General features: G+C 41.0%; 1 protein-coding gene across 2 annotated transcripts in view; it reads left to right on the forward strand.

Moving 5' to 3' along the window:
* The window catches only part of DNAJC6 (DnaJ heat shock protein family (Hsp40) member C6), a 127,662-nt gene that overhangs the window by 45,786 nt on the left and 61,588 nt on the right, over positions 1–20,288 (forward strand). For both annotated transcript variants that reach the window (XM_020993123.2, XM_020993121.2), the window contains exons 2-4: positions 16,328–16,478; positions 19,622–19,671; positions 19,776–19,924. In XM_020993123.2, the coding sequence (XP_020848782.1) occupies positions 16,328–16,478; positions 19,622–19,671; positions 19,776–19,924 (350 nt within the window). The remainder of the gene's footprint in view (positions 1–16,327; positions 16,479–19,621; positions 19,672–19,775; positions 19,925–20,288) is intronic.

Consider the following 20,288-nt stretch of genomic DNA (forward strand, 5'->3'; position numbering starts at 1 on the left):
AGAGTTCAGAACTTAAAATGTAACAAAATAATTGAATTCAATAATAATAATAAAAAAGAAAACCTATGAGAGAATCTAGCTGCTTTCAATGACTTCAGAGCGTCAGGCTCTAAGAACCATCCCAGGGCCTGAAAGGCCTTGAGAGATGTGCATCACCATCTGTGACCTTTGCAGAAATCGAGTGAGCAGGAGACAGTCTGAGGGGGTGGAAATAGGGAGATGTTAGCAGGATTTCAAAAAGGGGAAGACGGGCCATTCTTCAGCTCATAGGCTTGTGAGCTTGATTACAATTCCTGGAAGAATTCTAGCATATATCAGCTTGATGACTTTTGTTTTAGCATTTTGTTAATTTCTGGATAGATTCCTCCTTTCCCACTGAGTGAGCCTTTCCTTATTAAAATATTTTAAAAAAAGATAGAGGGGGAAAAAAAAAGCCATCCAGCACGACCACTCAACACATCCCTCATGTCTGATGGTAAGTATTATTCCCTGGGCACACCTCCACCTCTGGCAGAGAAGGGAGGGGCTCTGTCTCCTCTGCCTTGCTCCAGGGCCAAACTTGTATAACACATTATTCAAGTGTTTTTAGCCTTTGGAAGCAAGTAGCAATTGCTGTATGTCAGCATGGCCTTGTTCAGAACGAATCTTGCCAGACTAACCTCGCTTCCTTTTTTGACAGGGCTACTCTGATAGAGGAAGGTGATGTCATAAGCAACAGTGTGCCTGGATTTTCTGGAGGCATTTGTTCTTTTCTCCTTGGGAGCAAGATGGGGATGTGAGCAGAACTAGAGAGCAAAGTTATGGGGGCTCAGAACTAGTTGATCTCTGAATGGGGATTAATAGATAACTGAGGGACAAGTCTCTAGTGCAGTTCCCCAAGTCTCTCCCCTTAACTCTATCCTGTTCACATTTTAAAATCAGACCTACTTGCAATTATGATAAGGGGGGGGGGAGAGTTTGTTTCTAAAAGGTATAGAGAACAATGAGGATTTGACCACAAGTACAAAATACTGCCTTTCTACCATGACCAAGTAATTATTATTTGGACTAATTTAAATGAGACAATAGCCCTCCTTTCTCTTCTCCTTTCCTCCCTCCCTCCCTCCTTTCCTCCCTCCCTCCTTCCTTCCTTCCTTCCTTCCTTCCTTCCTTCCTTCCTTCCTTCCTTCCTTCCTTCCTTCCTTCCTTCCTTCCTTCCTTCCTTCCTTCCTTCCTTCCTCAATATATAGGTCAGAAACAAATGATAAACATTTATTAAATGCTATGTGCTAGACATTGGGGATGCAAATCACTCCTTTCAAGGAGCTTCCATTTTCTCCAGTAGAGATATTATATACATGTATAATCATATACAGAATAAATACAAAATACATAGTAGAGAGGAAGGGTACCAGCAGTTCAAAGGTCTCAGAAAAAGGTGGGATTCTAGAAGCTATAATTCATGGGCTAATAACTGTAGATCTGGAAAGGAAGTTAGAGGCTGAGTCTAAGCTCTTCGTTTTACAAAAGAGGAAATGAAAACATTAAGTGACTTGTCTGGACTAGTAAATGTCTGAGGCAGGATTTGAACCCAAGTCTTCCTGATGTCTGGTCCAATTCTCTATCCACTACACCATGCTGCTTTTTTTTTAAGAGGGAAAATCAGACAAGTAAAAGGAGCCCTAAGAATGCAATTCTGAAAGTACAAAGAAAAAAAAAGAGGAAAAGGGAAAGTTTTGTGTAAAGAGAATGATGTGAGTACCCAGGGAACTCATCAACCCAACCGTATAGATGTTTGAAAGGGACATAGAGGGTGAAAGCATGGGCCAAAAATGAATGCAAAAGTATGGCATTGCCTTAGGAGAGACATTTAGGCAGCGCTGAAGGTCAGAGACAGAGCAGAGTCTGGTAAAGAAAGCGAGGGAGGAGAACTCCAATTGTAGTTGTAATAGGGGGTGGGGGTGGGGTGGCCGCACGATACTAGTGACAGCGAAGACCACTGCTCAGGATTGTGGCTCCAATACCACATGACAGAAAGAAGGCAGAGCTAAGCTCTTGTTCTGTTTATTTTTTTCTCTGCCAAGGAGATACTCTCTGTGCCGAAAAGGTCAGAACAAAAATGGTGAACAGGGAGTTGAAACTCAAGATAACTAGGGAGATGGTAACCTAGCACCTAGCTGCCCATACCAAGTTTGTCACCAGACCAAAAGACCTAGAATACTCAATAGAATGGTAAAAGTTTACTAAGAGAACTGGCTGCTATCGTTGCTCAGCCACTGGTAACGTCCTTTGGAAGATCCTGGGGACTGGGTGAGTTGCCACAGAACTACAGAAGGACAAATTGCTACATTTTCCAAAGGAAGAGAGGGAAGTCTCTTGACTATAGGTCTGTGAGCCTGAAATTAATTCCTGGGGAAATTCTAGAATATTTTATTAAAGAAAATGTTAGCAAAAGTCTACGAAAGGAAGAAGTAGAATGTAAGCCCCCTGAAGGCAGTGACTACATTTCATTTTGCCTTTGTATCCTTAGTGCTATAGGATGCTTATATTCTCAATAGCACAGTGGTCTTGACACTTGGTAATGTGCTTAATGAATGCTTAGTGATTGATGGTTCTCTCCCTTATTGGGGTAGCTGGGTGGTGACATAAATGGAGCACTGGGCTTAGAGTTAGGAAGACCTGAGTTCAAATCTGGCCTCAAACACTTACTAGCTGTGTGACCCTGGGCAAGTCACTTTACCCTGTTGGCCTCTGTTTCCAGATCTGTAAAAAGGAGTGGAGAAAGAAATGGCAAACCACTCCAGTATCTTTGCCAAGAAAATGCTAAGAAGAGTCTGACATGACTGAACAGAAAAACTCTTTCCCTTCATAGAATATAAACAGTTTAAATGCCAAAATTTTTGTTTCTGTATTTGTATCCCCAGTGCCTAAATCAACACCTTTCACATAGTAGGTGCTTGTTTGCTCAAAGTAAGCAAAAAGAGTCATGATACCTTTATCAAGAACAGGTCATGCCAGGTTATTTTATTTTTTTTTTTGACAGAGTTAAATAGTTCAAGGAAATGTTTGAGATATCTAATTTATTGAGACTTTAGCAAAGCATTTGACGACGTCTCTCACGTTATTCTTTGACGGAAGATAGAAAGACCTGAGCTAGACAATATGATTGAGAAGTACATTTGGAATTAAGTGGCCAAAGGCATCAATGGTTTGATGTCCTATTTGTAGGTGGCCTCTACTAAATCCCCCCATGGATCTATCCTTAACCCACTACTGCTTAATATCTCTTTTAACGATGTGGAATCAGGCACAGATGGAATGCTTGCTATATTTGCAAGTCACCCAGAACTAGGAGAGAGAAACTAATATATTGGATGAGATATTCAAAACTCCCCAAAATGTGGACAGGATGGAGTGTTGGGCTAAATCTTATAAGGCCAAATTCAATATGATTAAAAGTAAAGTCTTGACATGAGTTGAAAAACAATCCCCCCAATCCCCGTTTTCAAGGAAAAAAAGGGGAAGGGAGGGAAGGAGACATGGCCACACAGCAATTTGTCTGAAGAAGTTCTCAAAGCATTAATGGGCTGTAACCTCAATATGAGTGATCTGTGTGATTTGGGGTAGCCAGAAGTGGTAACCCAATCTCGGGCTGCATTGAGAGAGGTGCAGTGTTCGAGGCTAGAGACTCCATCTGAAGAATTGTGTTCCGTCCTGCCTGCCACATTATAGTAATAATAACAGCTAACATTTCTAATGCTTTAAAGTGTGCAATGCACTTCCTAAGTATCATCTCATTTTATCCTCATGACAATCCTGGAGAGGAGGTGCTATCATTATCACCATTTTGCAGATGAGAAGACTGAGGTAGATAAAGGTGCGTAGACACAGCTGGTATCTGAGGTCCCATTTGAACTCAGGTCTTCCTGATTCTAAGTCCAGTGCTCTCTCTGTTCTGACCCTTGATGCCTACACAGTAAGGATCTCGATTAGTCAGAGGAGGGCAGTTAAGACAGTGATGGTCCTGGCTATCCTGGCTTATGAGAATCAGCTGAAGGAAATAGAGCTGTTTAGACTGGAGAAGTGAAGACTTGGTAGGAAGAGATGATGTACTAAGAGATTTAGCCTGTTGGAGTGGGATTAGCTTTGTTCTATTTGGCTGCAGAGTAGAACAAGCAGGTATAGGGGGAAGTTTCAGAGATAGGTTTCATATTCGTGTCAGGGAAACGAATCTAACAATCCCAACTATCCATAAGTGGAATGAACCACTTTGGAAAGTAATTGGTCCCTCTTTTCCCTCCCTCTCTCAACCCCATGACTTCTAAGTACATACTAGATGACCAGCTGTCCACCATGCTGGAGAGGGCCTCCTTGGGTAGGTATGGGCTGGACTAGATGGCCTTTAAAGATCTTCCTAAGGCCAAGATTCTGTGCTTTGAGATGTAGGAAGAGATGACATACATAGCCATTATATGACTAACATGGAGCTGTTTGATGTCAGATTTGGAATTAAAAAGATTAGATAGGTTAGAACAATGGGGTAGCTGTAATAAGATGAATTTTAATAGGGATGAATTTGGTTGAGATAAAAAACAAAGAAATTGACTTTCATTTTGCTCCATTCATAAAATAGACAGTTTGCTAGTTATGGCTTTGACAATGGTGGGCCTCCATTTGCTTCACTGTGAAGTTTGAAATTCTTCCTGTGATATGAGCAACTGTTCTTTCAAATACCCATCTCACATTGTCCTGCTTCAAATATCCCAAAGTAGTCAATATTTTTTCACGTTATTTCTGGATATTATTCCCATATGAGTCTGAAAGGATAGAGTTCCATTGATTATCTCACTCATATAAAAGTAATTACTCTGTTAGGTAAGAATGCTTGTTGACTGAGTCAATTAATCAGAACTGATTGTGAACAAGTCCTGAGGGAGAGACAGGAGGCACTATATATTGGGCAAGACAAACCACCACCACTACTACTACCACCGCTTTGATGCAGACTGCCAAGAACCATGAGCCTTCTGAATGGCAGTTTCCTCTTCCCAACCCCAAACACAAGTCTTGCTTCTATCCCAGTCTCCGTAGCCATCGCTGAGGGTAGAGATCACTGAGGAGAAGGAGCTAACCTTTCTCATCACCATAAGTTACAGGTACTGACTGGCTGACACCAGCAGACAGATTATGACAAGACCTGCTGCTCCTAACCTGATCATCAGTCCTGCTTCTAGCCCAGACCTCACAGCCATTATCTGGGAAAGCAATTCCTGTGTAGAAAGGACTAGACATCCACGCAACTGCAAATGAGCTGCCATCCATGGAGAAGGTATACCAACTTGGCTGAAATAGCCAGGTATCCTGAGGAAGAGACAGTAGGCAGGTCAAATCGTCACTATCACCTTGACCACCATCTCTCTTCAGACCTTAATAAGAGACAACCTAGAACTCAAGAACATTGGGAACAGCCATGTTTCCAGCCCAGTGCCCTCAGCCGCCATCTTGAGAAAGCATCCTACAGGAACTATAGACATAGCTACTGAAGACCCAGAACAGAAAAATTTTCCTCTAAAGTCTTTGGCCCTGTCCAGTGGTTTAACTTCAAAAAAACAGACATAATATTATCACTGGAAATGACATCAAAGACAAACACTAATGTCTACTATGCCACTGTACCCTAAGGACTATGGGCCCTTTCCACGTGAGATAGTTGAAGCCATTCCCATTAGAATGTGGTCTAGTGACACCAGTGTCACTGTGTCTTGAGAAAAGTTTTGCTTTCTCCCTCAAGTCCCCTGCTGATTCCTGTTTATACACGAGCACTGTAATATGATCTATTCTGATTTCATTTCCCAAGCATTTTAAGTAACTGAATTTGCCTGTCGCACAAGTGGCCAGGGATTAACTTGAGACACATATAAAAGTAAATTTAGAGAGTGAGCCCAACTTCTGCCTAAATGTTAGGAATTTTCCTGAGGGCTCAGAGCAATTGTGATTGAATTCATAACTTTCCATGTAAAATACACTTCCTAAAAGTGCAGAGTACAGAGCCACATAGACTTTAGAGGCCATTATACTGCCCTAGACTGTAATGACAACAAACATTTATTTAAGCACTTTAAGCTTTGCAAAGTACTTTAAATATTACTTCATTTCACAACAAGCTAAATTATCATAACAGGTTATTATGAGTCAATTCTCTAATTATTGGAAATTATAAAGATCAAGGACATCACATAATCCTTCATGATTATGCTTTCTGCCCTGAAACTCTAGTTTTCACCTCTGACATCTTTTGTCCTACAGCCAGCAATATGCCAATGAAGCATTAGAGGACTTTGGACAACATGTAGGGCCTGATTGGCAATTCTGGTCTTGAGCCCATCAACCTCAGCTTTGGTACAATCTAGGAAGAGAAGGTTTTAGCCACCTGGTTTGAAAAGAGAAAAAGAGCAAATAGCCTAGGAGTGATAGGGAATATTAATGGGCCTTTCTCTGTTGTTTTTGCTAAAGTTTGGTTCATTAATCACTCCCCAAACTGGCCTATCTTAAGTGCTATGGAGCTATAACTCACAGTGACAAGTGGTATATGAGTCAATATGATGCCCTGTGGATCTGTTTCTTTGAAGGCAGAGTAGGAAAAGGAAGAACTACCCTCTGGAGATAACAGAACAGATATTTTACGTATGGCTTCTGCTCACACTATAAAAAGAGTCACCTGCTCTCATCTCTTAGGTATTTCACATACTCTATCCTCCTAGGTAATTACACTAGAGCTGAGCCTCATTTGGTATTGTCAGAAACCATGTCATGGGTCCCTTAAGTACACTAAGGTATTGAACAATGTTCCTGGAAAGCTCTTGGCCCTCTAGCTGTTAAATGGAAAGGAGGCTTATGATACAGAGAGATTGTGGGCCGTGTTTAATTACTTTCTGTAGGCCATGATGGAAAATGATTGTATGGCTACATGCCATATCAAGTCAGGAGCAATGAAGCCTAGAGGTTAGTGAATGTTGAGTCAAGGGAAAGTGGAATATTTCAGGCCTCTCTTCTTAGTCTACTTCTATGGAGAATGCTGCCATCCTCTGATGTGTACCTCATGTCAGGAGAGTCATAAGAACCTGGAGAGCATCTAGAAGAGGGAAACCAGGATTATGAAGGGCTTTGACTCATGGCAGATGAGGATCTGTTGAAGAAACCAGGAACATTTGTCATAGGGAAGTCTTGGGGTGGTAGAACTTGATGTCTTTGGGAATTTGAAGAGTTATCATTTGGAAAGCAGGCTAGAGGAACTCTTCTTATTACCAGAGGGCAGATCCAGAAGCAATGGGTGGGCATTGTAGAGAGGCAAATTGAGACTTGATTTAAGGAAAAACTTTCTGGCACTAAGAGCTGTCCTAAAGTTGAATGACCAGCCTCCCTAAGTTGTGAATTCTCCTCCAATGGAAACCTTCAAGCAAAGGCTGAATGACTATTTGCAGGTGTATTCATATAGTAGATTACAAGTCATGGATTTAGAGTTGAAAAGAGACCTCAGAAACTTTCTATTTAAGCATTCTTATTTTACAGATGAGGAAACTGAGACCCACGTAGGTTAAATAACTTGTCTAAGGTCAAAGATGTGTCAGAGATGGGATTTGAACCCTGGTCTTCTCCCAGAGTCAGTGCTCTTTCCACTGTACCGTGCTTCTTATAGGATGATGCTTTTTTTTAAAAAAAACTACATTGGATTGAGGTCCTTTCCAACTTTGAAAACTCTGTCTAGAAAGAACTACTCCCACATCATCAAGTGATATTTTAATGTAGTTTTTGTGATTCTCCCCCCCCCCCAAATACATTTGTCTTTTCATGTTATTTTGATGCATTGTCTGAGTGGTCAGGAATTGAGGCATAGCGCCTAACCCATAGCAGGTGCTTAGTAATTGCTTCCTGACTGAGGGTCCCGTGTGTGTGATGAGAGGTCGAGGGCAATCACATGGCATCCTTTTTCTTTGTTTCACCCTATAGTGCCCGCTGAAGATGCAACTGGCCCTTGGGACACGTTGCTGATGGTGATCTAGTTGAAGCCAGTTCTTCTCAGCTTAGTCACCTGAGTCCAGTTAAGGTCAGATAAGAAGACAATAGAGACAGAACAATCTCTAAGTTCTATTAAGATGGAAAGTAATTTCATTAGTCAACACTTAAAAGCTCCCCAAATGGTTATTTATATTTATACTACCAAGCTTGGGAATAGGGTTCTTTTCTGATGTACACCACCTTTTCATCACTTTGCCTGTCAGTCATTCAACAATCATTTTTTAAACGTTTAGTGCTAAGGATTGGAGGTGGATCTAAAGAAAGGCAAAGGTAGCCTTCAGGGAGTCACAGTCTAGTCGAGGACACAATTTATAAACACCAGGTACTGGGAAAGAGGGTGGGATATGAGCTGAGTCTTGAAGGAAACATGGAGGTGGAAGGAGAGTATTTCAAGCATGGAAAGAAATGTCTCTTTCAAAGTACAGATACAATCATCTCTAGTTTGGAGACCTCAGGATGATGCTTTTAGACACTAAATATATAGCCTGAATGCGGGCTGTTTTATTTTAAAATCAGCAGTGATCAAATGGTTAATAAATTTAGATGTGTTGGAGTCCCTTAGCTGACAGGTGGGAAGGGAGCTAGTTCATAACATCTGGATAGACCAATAGACAGAGCACAGATTTAGGAAGTGGAGTGTTTGGCTAGTATAGGGACTGAAATGAACCAATCGTAGAGCAAATGTGCTCATTGCAGAGAAGGTATAGGAGAGGTGATTTTGGCAATGATGACTAACACATAAAGAGATAGTTGGTGCCCTGAAATTTATTAAAAGAACTAAGGGAGTGCTTATAACATATTGGGTTGAGACCTAATGGAAGACTTAGAAAGCAGCTTGGTGTTGTGTCAGGGGAAGGTTGAAGCTAGACCAGAGAGAATATCTGATGAGCAAGTTCCCCCAATAGCACCTTGTTTTCAAATGCAGTTTTTGAAGAGCCAATAGGGTGATGTCTTCCTTATCTTTCCCTTCTACCTTCCCCATTAGTCTCCACTGCCCATTCCCCAGTGGGATTGGCTTTGAGGGGTTACTACTTCTTCTGCAAGCGAGACTAATTAATTGTAAGACCTCCATGGTTTGGAGAAAATCATGAAATTGCAGCATTTGGGTCCACTACAAACTTATGTTGCATAATTTGGGCCTTCATTGTAGCAAGGCCATCTTTTTACACTCCCCTAATTAATGAACTATTTAATTCACCATTGTAGTTATTTCAACCACTTTTTTCCTCCTTATGCTTCCCCCAGCACCCTCTCCCCACCCTTCACCCTCTCAGCTGAGAGTCTGCCTCATCTTTCATCTCCCTCCTACCCCCACAAAATGGAGGCTGTTTGCCTAAAACTCCCTCTTCTTTCCCCCTCTTCATATCACGTCACTCAGACATCTTTGTGCGCCGTCTTGACCTTTACTTGGCTCTCTGATGAAGAGGTGGTCCTTTTCTTTGTCATAGTAAACTTTTCTATAAGTTTGTCTGGTTCCATTCCATTCTATCTGCTCCAAAAGATTGCTCTCATTATCACCAGTCTCTGTAATTTTCAATCTCTCCCTGTCTATGGGCCACTTCTTTGCTACTTATCTACCTTCCTTTTCTTCTCCATGCTTTTAAAAGCCCTTGCTTGAGCTGATTGGCCTGTTAGCTGTAGTCTGATTCCTTTCCTCTTCTCAGCCAAACTCTTTGGAAAAGCTGTCTCCAATCGATGCCTTCACTTCTTCATCTCTTACTTGCTTCTAATCCCTCTGCAATTTGGCTTTCTTTTCCCAATCCTCAGGCTTCTTGACCTCCTTGCAGCCTTTGACACTGATGATTACTGTCTTCTCCTAGATTGTCTTTCCTTTCTAGTTTTTTTATACCATTGCTCTCCCCTGGTTATTTTATCCCAGCTGGGATACTCTTTCTGAGTCCTATTTGCTGGTTCTTTAGGCCATGCCCACCAACTGTGAGTATTCTTCATGGGGTGGCTCCTTCTCTTTTTCCTATTTCTTGGTGATCTCATCAGTTCCCAAGGATTCAATTCTCTATGCAGATGATTGCTAGATCTATGTATCCAGGCTTAACTTCTTTCATGAACTCTAGACCTGAATCATTAACTGCCTTTTATACTTTATAAAAAGGTTGCCCTGTAGGCATCTCAAAATAAAAATATTCAAAACAGAACTCATCTTTTCTACCACACTCCCCTCTTTCCATCTGTCCTATTGCTGTCCAGGATACTCCATCCTCCTAGTCACCTAGATTCACAATCTCCAATCTTCTCTACTCCTCATTCACACTTAACCCACACATCCAGTCTATTGCAAAACCTTGTTCTTTCTGCCTTTATGATATCTTTCATATGTATTCACAGTTTTCCACTCACACAGCCACGACCCTAGTTTCAGACCCCCATCACCTTTCATTGGACTCTTAACCAGTCTTCCTCCCTCAAATCTCTTCCCAATTCAATTCCACCTCCACTCAACAGCTAAGGTGATTTTTCTATAGTGTAGGTCTGACCAATATCCCACACTGTATACCAAGATAAGGTAAAAATAGGTACATGATTTACACATAAGGTGTGATACCATAGGCAAATTAAGAGAGCAAGAAATAGTTTATCTGTCAGATTTATGGATAAGGGAAAGATTTGAGACCAAAGAAGATATAGAAAGAATTGTAAAATGTAAAAGATAATTTTGATTATATTAAATTAAAAAGCTTTCGCACAAACAAAACCAATGCAATAAAAATTATAAGGAAAGCAGAAATTGGGGAAAATTTTTTTTGCAGCAGGTATCTCTGATAAAGGCCTCATTTCTCAAATATATAGAGAACTGAGTCTACTTTAGAAAAATACAAGTCAGTCCTCAATTGGTAAATGGTCAAAGAATAGGAAAAGCAGCTTTCAGACAAAGAAATCAAAGATACCTATAGTCACATGAAAAAATGCTCTAAATCACTATTGATCAGAGAAATGCAAATCAAAACAACTCTGAGGCTCCACCTTGCACCTATCAGAGTGGCTAGTATGATAAAAAAGGAAGATATTAGATGTTGGAGGGGATGTGGAAAAAGTGGGACAGTAATGTACTGTTGGTGGAGTTGTGAACTAATCTGAGATTTCTTGAGAGAAATTTGGAGCTATGCCCAAAGGGCTATAAAACTGTGCATACCCTTTGATCCAGCAATACCACTGCTATGTCTATATCCCAAAGACATCCAAAAAAAGGGGAAAAGACCTATTTGTACAAAAATATTTATAGAAGCTCTTTTTGTGGTGACTAAGAATTGGAAATTGAAGGGATGCCCATCAATTGTTGAATGGCTAAACAAGCTGTGGTATGTAATTGTAATGAAATATTATTGTGCTTTAAGACGTGAAAAGCAGAATGATTTCAGAAAACCTGGAAAGACTGATGCATAGTGAAATGAATACAACCAGGAGAATATTGTACATAGCAACAGCAATATTGTTCGATGAAGAACTGCAAATGACTTAGCTATTCTCAGCAATAAAGTTATCCAAGGCAATCCCAAAGGACTAATGATGAAGCATATATGCTATCCACCTCCAGAGGAAGAACTGATATTGATTGAATACAGACTGAAGAATACTATTTTTCACTTTCCTTCTTTCATTTGGTCTTTTATTCAAGTCTTCTTGTACAAAATGATTAATATGGAAATGTTTTATATAATTAAAAAAAGAAAATAAAGAATGAGGATGAAAAAAAAAAGTGTAGGTCTGAGCATATCACCCTTCCCCCACTTCCCCAACCCTCTCAATGCCCACTAGTGGCTCCCTGTCTCAGTTTGGCTCTTAAAGCTCCTCCAAATCTGACCCTTCTTCCTCTACCTTTCCAATATACTTTACACGCCTCCACATACTCCATGATCCAGCTAAACTGCCTTACTTGCTGTTCTAACATTCTATCTCCCATCTCTGTGTCTTCACACCAGTTGTCCCCTGTACTTGGAATGCTCTCCCCTTCACCTCCAATTCTTAGTTCCCTGGCTTCCTTCAAGATTTAGCTCAAAGCCCACTTTCCAAGGAAGCCATTCCCAGCCTCCCCACCCTTCTAATGCTTTCCTTCTGATATTACCTTGTATTTAAATAGTTATTTACATGTCTCTCTCATTAGAATGTAAACTGTTTAAAGGCAGGGACTAGATTTTTGCCTTTTTTTGCGTCCTCAGCACTTAACATAGTAAGGACTCGGTTAGTGCTTATTGATCGATTTATTGACTGGTAGCTGTCACCTGGGGCGAGGTGGACATTCAGATGGACAAGGCATGAGGGAAGTTATAAACTTAGAGGTCTAGAGCTGGATGGGACCTTAAAAAGTCATCAAGTATAACCTTTACATCTTACAAATGAGGAAACTGAGGCTCAGAGAGGTTAAGAGACTTGATCAGAACATGTAATCTAGGTCCTTCTTACTTGGAGTTCAGTAACCTGTCTGTGATATCTACACTGCCTCTCGAGTCCTCTGACATTCTAGTTCCGGATAACAAAAGGAGGTGGGGTGTTCTTTGGATTGAGGAAAGCAAGGATGTGAGGGAACAGCTAGGTAATGGGGATAAATGTCTGGGACAGCTTTCTGGAGCTGCTCTCTTCTGTCCCAGAACTTAAATTGATAAGATCAGCTGACAGGGGATCCAGACAGATATTTGTATTCAGGGGCAACATCTATTTTTTTCTCATTAGCGTTTTCTTTATTTAAACGAATTTGAATAAACATAAACATTTCAATATGTAAAGAAGACCAAAAACACATGATTGTAAATGAAATTGACTTCTATTTTATTTTTTAACATTTTATTAATTTATTTTGATTTATCAACAAACCCTTCCATATGCTTTAAATTAAAAAAAAAGTTTGAAATTTTTCTCCCCCTTCCTCCCCACCACCCTCCCCAAGATGGCGCACAATCTCATATAGGCTATACATATACATTCCTATTAAACATATTTTCACATTAATGAAGTTGTAAGTAAAAATTAAAACCAATAGGAGGAACCATTAGAAAGAGGAAACAAAACTCAACAGAAGAGGAAAAAAAATGATAGCGATTCAACTTCCTCAGTTCTTTCTTTGGATGTGGATAGCATTTTCCATCACGAGGCCTCTGGAGATGCCTTAGATCCTTGTAATGCTGAGAAGAGTTAAGTTTATCAATATTAGTCATTGCACAACGTGGCTGTTATTGTGTACAACGTTCTCTTGGTTCTGCTCACTTCACTCAGCATCAGACCATACAAGTCTATCCAGGTTTTTCTGAAGTCAGCCTGTTCATCATTTCTTATAGCACAATAATATTCCATTACATTCATATACCACAACTTGCTCAGCCATTCCCCAGTGGATGGGCATCCTCTTAATGTCCAATTCTTTGCCACCACAAAAGGAGATGCTATGAATATTTTTGTACATGTGGGTCCTTTTCCCATTTGTTTGATCTCTTTGGGATATAGCCCTAGAAGTGCTATTGCTGGATCAAAGGGTACGCACATTTTTGTAGCCCTTTGGGCATGGTTCCAAATTGTTCTCCAAAATGGTTGGATCATTTCACAACTCCATCAACAATGCATTAGTGTTCCAATTTTCCCACATCTTCTCCAACATGGATCATTTTCCTGCTTTGTCACATTGGCCAATCTGATAGGTGTGATGTGGTACCTCAGAGTTGTTTTGATTTGCATTTCTCTAATCAATAATGATTTAGAGCGACAACTTCTATTTTGTAGGTAGTTTTTTTCCAAAGTTCATGTTATTGTACATGGTAGTAACAGCCCTGCCCTGCTTGGTTCTGTCCCCTTCTGAAGTGCCTTCTGTTCTCTTCTGTGCATTTCAAAATATTTCATGACTCTCTCTTTTCTTTTTTTTTTAAATCACTATCACTATTCACTCATTCTCCTTCCCCACCTCTCCCTGAACTCTTTCTCCTCAATAGAAGCCCTTATCCCCTGTAACAAATTAGTCAAGGAAAATAAAACAGACCCACAAATAGTATATTAGTATGCCTGCCCTCCTATTGCCCTTCCAATAATTGCCATTTTCTTGTTTTCATTTTTTTTCAATCTGATGGTGTGAGGAAGTAGTTCAAAGTTGTTTTAATTAGCATTTCTTTTATTGGTAGTGTTGTAAATAATTTTTTCATATGGTTGTGGATGGATTGCATTTCTTCTTTTGAGGACTGCCTATTCAGTTCCTTTCACCACCTTCCTCCCCTCCCCCAATATTAATTCAAACTCATGCTGGGAAGGGGGATGTATCTAGCAAGTATGTTGATCATTCCCCATCCTCAGCACCATTTCCAAGTCTAGATTTAGCTTTGTCAAAGCATTTAGAAAGTGAATTTATTTACATCAAAGTATGGCCTCTATCAGCCTAGACATAGCTTTCTCCAGGCAGATTGGGTGTTGATCTTTGAGAGTAGAGTTGTTGTCTTTGCTTTGATGTATCTTGAAATTTATCCATCTATTTCCGTAGCCAGACTGGACCTTAAAACATACATTTCAAGCTTTTTTTGGTCTTCCTTTCACGGATCTTATCTGGAGCAGTCTGCATGCCCACTTTAAAAAATCATTAGTCCAAAAATATAATAACATTCCTATTATTCTTTGTGTCCTAATCCATTTCCTATAATTTAGCTGTATCAAGGTAACAAATGAACTCTGGTGGCCATTTCAGATCCAATAGGCTTGTAGGGTTCTAATGGACTAAGTTCAGTTTGAGGGATGCAAGCAGCTGATTTATAGATCACCGGGAGACATTTATGTCTTTTAATAGTTCTGTGCCTTAGAATTCTATTCCCAAATGTAATAGAGAAGAGGACAGCACCCTAGATCATCAATCTGGTGTCAGCTCTTGGAACAATGCTCTGGGAAGGGGGGGAGGTCCTAGTTGGAAATAGAACTTCTGATGGTTTTGAAATGAGCAAGTAAAAAATTCCTCCCCCTGCCTCCCTCCCTTCCCCCCACCCAGATTCAGTAATTGCCATATTAGAGATGATGACAAAATTTGGCTTCCAACTTGGGGATTTTTTTTTACACGATTATAGCAATACATCATGTCACATGAGAATAAACCTCAGAATCGTTTTCTCCACTCTATCAAGCTAAATCTATTTATATCATCTAGCACTTTATCACACTGCTTTTATGATATTTTAATCAGAGCTGTGAAGGAAGGATGACTCTGTGAACCTGGGCTTGACTCCCTATGAAGCCTGGCGATGGCTAGGGTCTGTGGACATGATTTATGAGTGCTTCTTTCTGTGATCACAACGGAAGGGAGCAATAAGTGAGTAGAGGTAAGGGGGGAGTGTTGGGTAGTAGTCAGTCTGTCAGTCAATAAATGTTTATTAAGCAATTACTATGTGCCAAGCACTATGCTTAGTTCTGGGGATACAAATACAAAAAGAAAGAAAAAAGAAAGAGAGAGAAAGAAAGAAAGAAAGAAAGAAAGAAAGAAAGAAGAAAGAAAGAAAAAAGAAAGAAAGAAAGAAAGAAAGAAAGAAAGCCAATCCTTGCCCTCAAATACAATCTCACTTTGCATGGTGAAAAAGTCAGAGACATCCCATAGTAGGGCAGCCAAGTAAGAAATGAGATGTCTGAGTTGAGCTGCTTCCTTAAATGGAGGTTTGGGGGTTCATGGCTCCAGTCTCCAATTGGGGGGAGAGCCTGGTGATGAGATAGAATACCAGGGCTGCTAGGATCTTGCAAGATGAAGTTTTTCCAACAATGAGTTTCCTGGGGCATGGTGAAGACACCAGAAATGTCTACACCCACCATAGTGCAACCAGGTGAGAAAAGGTTGAGGGAGTGGTGTGAGTAGGGAATTTTCTTGTTTTTGCTAGGACTGATCAAAAGCAGATCCTGGGTGGCAGGGATTGCTATTTCAGAGAAGTGGTTCTGTCATTACTACCAGTTTGGTGGGATCAATGATAGAGCAATGCTGTCCCTTATACTTTCTTATGGTCTGACTCCTCTTGACCTTTCATACGTCCATTGCAGACTTCTGGCAGGAGGAATGTCTCTAGCACTAGTACCAAAGGAGCCCGTGGTTTGACACTTGATAAAGACCCTTAGTGCAGCAGTAAGTTAGGATATCCTCCGAGCACAGGAGCTATCTTTAGGTATGCTTCTTATAGGGTCAGCTATAGGTGACTAATATGTTCATTTTGGAATGAAGAAGGATAAATCACAATCTGAACGTTGGCCTTTCGTTGTACCTCGGTTTTGTTTTGCTTTGATCTCAATTTGACTTCCTTTCCTGCTTTTGCTTTGCCAGGTGCCTCATCCCCAGACATGGAATCCAACTATGGTGGAGGTCTGCTTGACATGGTAAAAGGAGGTGCAGGGCGGCTCTTTAGCAACCTAAAGGACAACCTCAAAGACACCATTAAGGACACTTCTTCCAAAGTCATGCAGTCTGTTGCCAGGTATGCTACTTGTCCTGTCTGTATTGAAACAAACCTTTGTAGTGAGGCACCTAACCAAAACAAACCCTCCCACTGTTTGTTATGCTCGATGACAGCTGTGTTTGTGGTATGATTACATGGGACCATTGGCCAAGAACCTTTCCTGCTGAGTGATGTCAAGGTTTGAAATGGCAGTATGACTGAAGAGCTAATGTGAGACTTGGGAAGACCTGTCTCCAAGTCCTGCCTCTGACACACACTGGCTCTATGCCCTTAACACGTTATTGAAATTTTTGGTGTTTCCACTGGCTTTTTAAGACTCTAAGTTTCAAAATCATTGTTGCTCCATATTGGCATAGGGAGTTTCCTCATTGCATTAGTCCATATTCCAATGAATTTGCAGGTCTGGACAAGGGGAAGAAAGTTATTTACAAATATGTTCTTCTGAAGAATAAGAATGAGCATTCTCTGGAGTTTTTCCCATCATCTACATCAACAGTTTCAAACCAGAAGCACTGACTGGGGGCCTTGTAATACTCCTGAGTGCCCTGGAACTAGATTAAAAAGGAATTGGGGGGGGGCAGCTAGGTGGTGAAGTAGATAGAGCTCTGGCCTTGTAGTCAGAAAGACCTGAGTTCAAATCCTGCCTCAGACATTTGACACTCACTAGCTATGTGACCTTGGGCAAGTCACTTAACCCTGATTGCCTCACCAAAAGGCAAAAAAAAAAAAATGGAATTGGGAAATATTTCACAAAGTAAAGAATAATACAGTATAACTAGATAATGTTAATTTGTGGTTTTCTAAGTCAATGAGCAGTTGTTGTGGCCTCCCTTTCTATTTGAGGTAGATTTGGCCTGTATCTCCATCCTTGCATTTTGTCATTATGCTTTCTTGACCCCTTCCTGCAGGGGAATTTTTGCCTGAAGACAATCTCATTTCATCTATTAATGATTTTTCAGTGATATTTTCTCTAGAGCAGTAACAGACATTAGCTACCCTAACACACCATGGGAGATCTGGGCTTTGGCATTTAGAAGTGGTTTTTGATCCAACAGAATGCTGCTTCTGGCAAATATGTATTCTAGGCCACACTCTAAAGGTTCCAAATTGCATCAAAGGAACTGAAGGGAGTTTCTTCCCCAGAGAGTTCCACATACCAGTGAAATCACAGTTCCGGTCCCTATCCCTACTGTATCTTTTGGATACACTTGGAGAGTTACCAAGGACAGCACAGTGGATAGAGCACTAGGCCTGGAGTCAGGAAGACCTGAATTCAAATTTGACCCTTACTAGCTGTATGAGCCTGGGCAAGTCCCTTAACCCTGTTTGCCTCAGTTCCTCATCTGTCAAATGAACTGGGGGAGGAAATGGCAAACCATTCTAGTGTCTTTGCCAAGAAAACCCCAGATGGAGTCACGAAGAGCTAGGCACGACTGAAACGACTAAACAACCAAAGCAAGTTACCAGTATTGTACCAAGGAACATCTGGTGAGCTTTGTGGTCAGTGAGGCAATTTAAAAAGATCCTGAAACTCCATACTTGGAAGAGAGTTTTGATGGGTCCCGTTTGAAGTTCCTTGTGATGTTAAACTTGAGGGGAAGGTGAGACGGAGGCTTATTAGATAGGTTGGAAAGGTGGGCCTCATGCGGAGGAGGTAGAGACCTAGATCTGGAATGCTGTCCGAGAGAAAAGAAAGAAGAAAGATAATCATCAGAGACACAAACACGGTCAGGATCTCTATGGGAAAGAGGATGGAAGTGGAAGACTAAAGGATGGACGCTGTCCACGATGAGCAGGCAGAATACGGGAGTGGAAATTTCCCAAATGAAATCTAAGGGGGCTGTTGTTGGAATCAGTGAAGAAGGTAATGCGTGTCTCCATCTAGAAGAAGCTTAGCAAGAAAAGGCTGATGGACCATGTCAGAGAGCTGGAGAACTCAGTGGTAAGAGTGAAGCAGACTTTGGATCAGGCCATTGGTAATCTTGGCAGGTTAAACAGTGCCTGCTATGTTCAGACTCATACTTGGTTATTTACATGCTGGTGCCTGCCCCTGTGATACTTTCTATGTGTCTTGTATGCAGTTAGTTATGCACATGTTGTTTCTGCCATTAGAATGTAAGCTTCTTGAGGGAAAGGAGTGGGATTGGCTTTTTCTTTCCATTTCCAGGGCTTAGCCCGAATGCCTTGTAAATAAGTTAGTGCTTAAAAAACACTCAGTTAGAAACTCGGTAAGATGGTTAAGTTATAGAGGAGATGATGACCTGGATTGGTAGAAAGGGTTTCCTCTCCTGGTGGTTCCCTATGCCAAATGAAATAACATTCCCTGTCCTTGCAGTGTGCCAGGCTGGAAGGGGACCTTAGAGGCCATTGACTTGTAACCTCTTTGTTTTATAGATGAGGACATTGAGTCCCAGGGAAGTTAAATGACTTGCCCAGAGTCACACACAGCTGATTGGTTGCTTGATTGATTTGCGTAGCTTTACAGGAAATTGAAGCCATTGTCCTTCCCCACCAAAAATGCTTTAAACTTAATTGGGGAGATAGAAACAAATAAATGCCCCTGAACAAAAGTGATGGAAAAATGTACAGCCGTCTGCCCCTATATAGTGACATATGCCCATGTAAGGTAATGTGGAAGGATGTGAATGGGGAGAATTGAAGGCGGTAGGGAAGGGGGGATAGTATAGCTCTTCTGGCATGATGGGAGTTGTAGGTGCTTGCTATTAGATACTAATATACCTTTCTGTTCAAAGTCTGCCATGTCTCCGGGCTTGCCACCGTGAGTTATTTCAGGCCAGATTGCTGCTAATGAGTATTCAAAACTTCTCTGTTCTGGAATGTCATGTGTTCTTGGATTGACAGCTAAAGGGAGAGTGAAGAGGTCGCTTTTGGGCATTGTGGATGGGACGCTTAAGTAGAAAGGATTGTTCAGTGAATCGATGTTGACAGCAGAAGGATGGTTCCTTTGGCAAAGTAAATGAATCAAGGTGGTCAAAATTCATCTGTATGTTAAAAATGAAACGTAGGAGGTCTCTTGGAATTATTTTTAATACTCTTATTGGGGTGGAGGGACAGGTGATTTGAGGCCAGAAGCTAAGTGAATAGTTTTAGTACATTTGGGGCCAGTTATTAACCAATATCTTTCCATTTCTTGTCTTCAGTTACACTAAGGGAGAATTAGACATTTCCTACATTACCTCCAGAATCATTGGTAAGTTTCTCAGTTTTCATATGACCGCAAGGATGTAGCCTTGACCTGATGCCAATCACCATGGACAGTCCTGTGTATCAGAATTCTTTTTCTTTCCTTTTTAGTGATGTCCTTTCCTGCAGAAGGAGTTGAGCTAGGATTCAGGAATCAGATAGAAGATGTTCGAACCTTCTTGGATTCCAGGCATCCTGACCATTATACAGTGTTCAATCTATCACCCAAATCTTATCGCAGTGCCAAGTTTCACAACAGGGTGAGTTGTCCTTGAGCTGGGGTCACAGCTAGGCTCTAGCTCAGGGGCTGTTTTTAAGAGTTTGGCTGAAGGTGCCTTTTCCTTTGGGTGCAGAAGAGATTAAGAATGCCAACTCTGGAGGATTTATATCATTCAGTGTTTATGAGGTGTTTCTCAGAGATCCTGAAAAGTTTCTTGGGTGAAAATATATGCGGGAAGGAATCATCTGTCACCATGGTTCAGTTGACATTCACACCTTTTAATTTAGGGTGAAAAATATTCTGTGGTTGGTTAGGTCAGTGGCTTAGTGTTGACAAAGGCCGTGCTGGAGGCTCTCATCCCAAAGAAGCCAGTCAGCTTCCGTAGGAATTGTAGGATTTAGAAC

The sequence above is a fragment of the Phascolarctos cinereus genome, unplaced genomic scaffold (genome assembly GCF_003287225.1).
Source record: "Phascolarctos cinereus isolate Bilbo 61053 unplaced genomic scaffold, phaCin_HiC Scaffold_5;HRSCAF=322, whole genome shotgun sequence".
Taxonomy (NCBI): Eukaryota; Metazoa; Chordata; class Mammalia; order Diprotodontia; family Phascolarctidae; genus Phascolarctos; species Phascolarctos cinereus.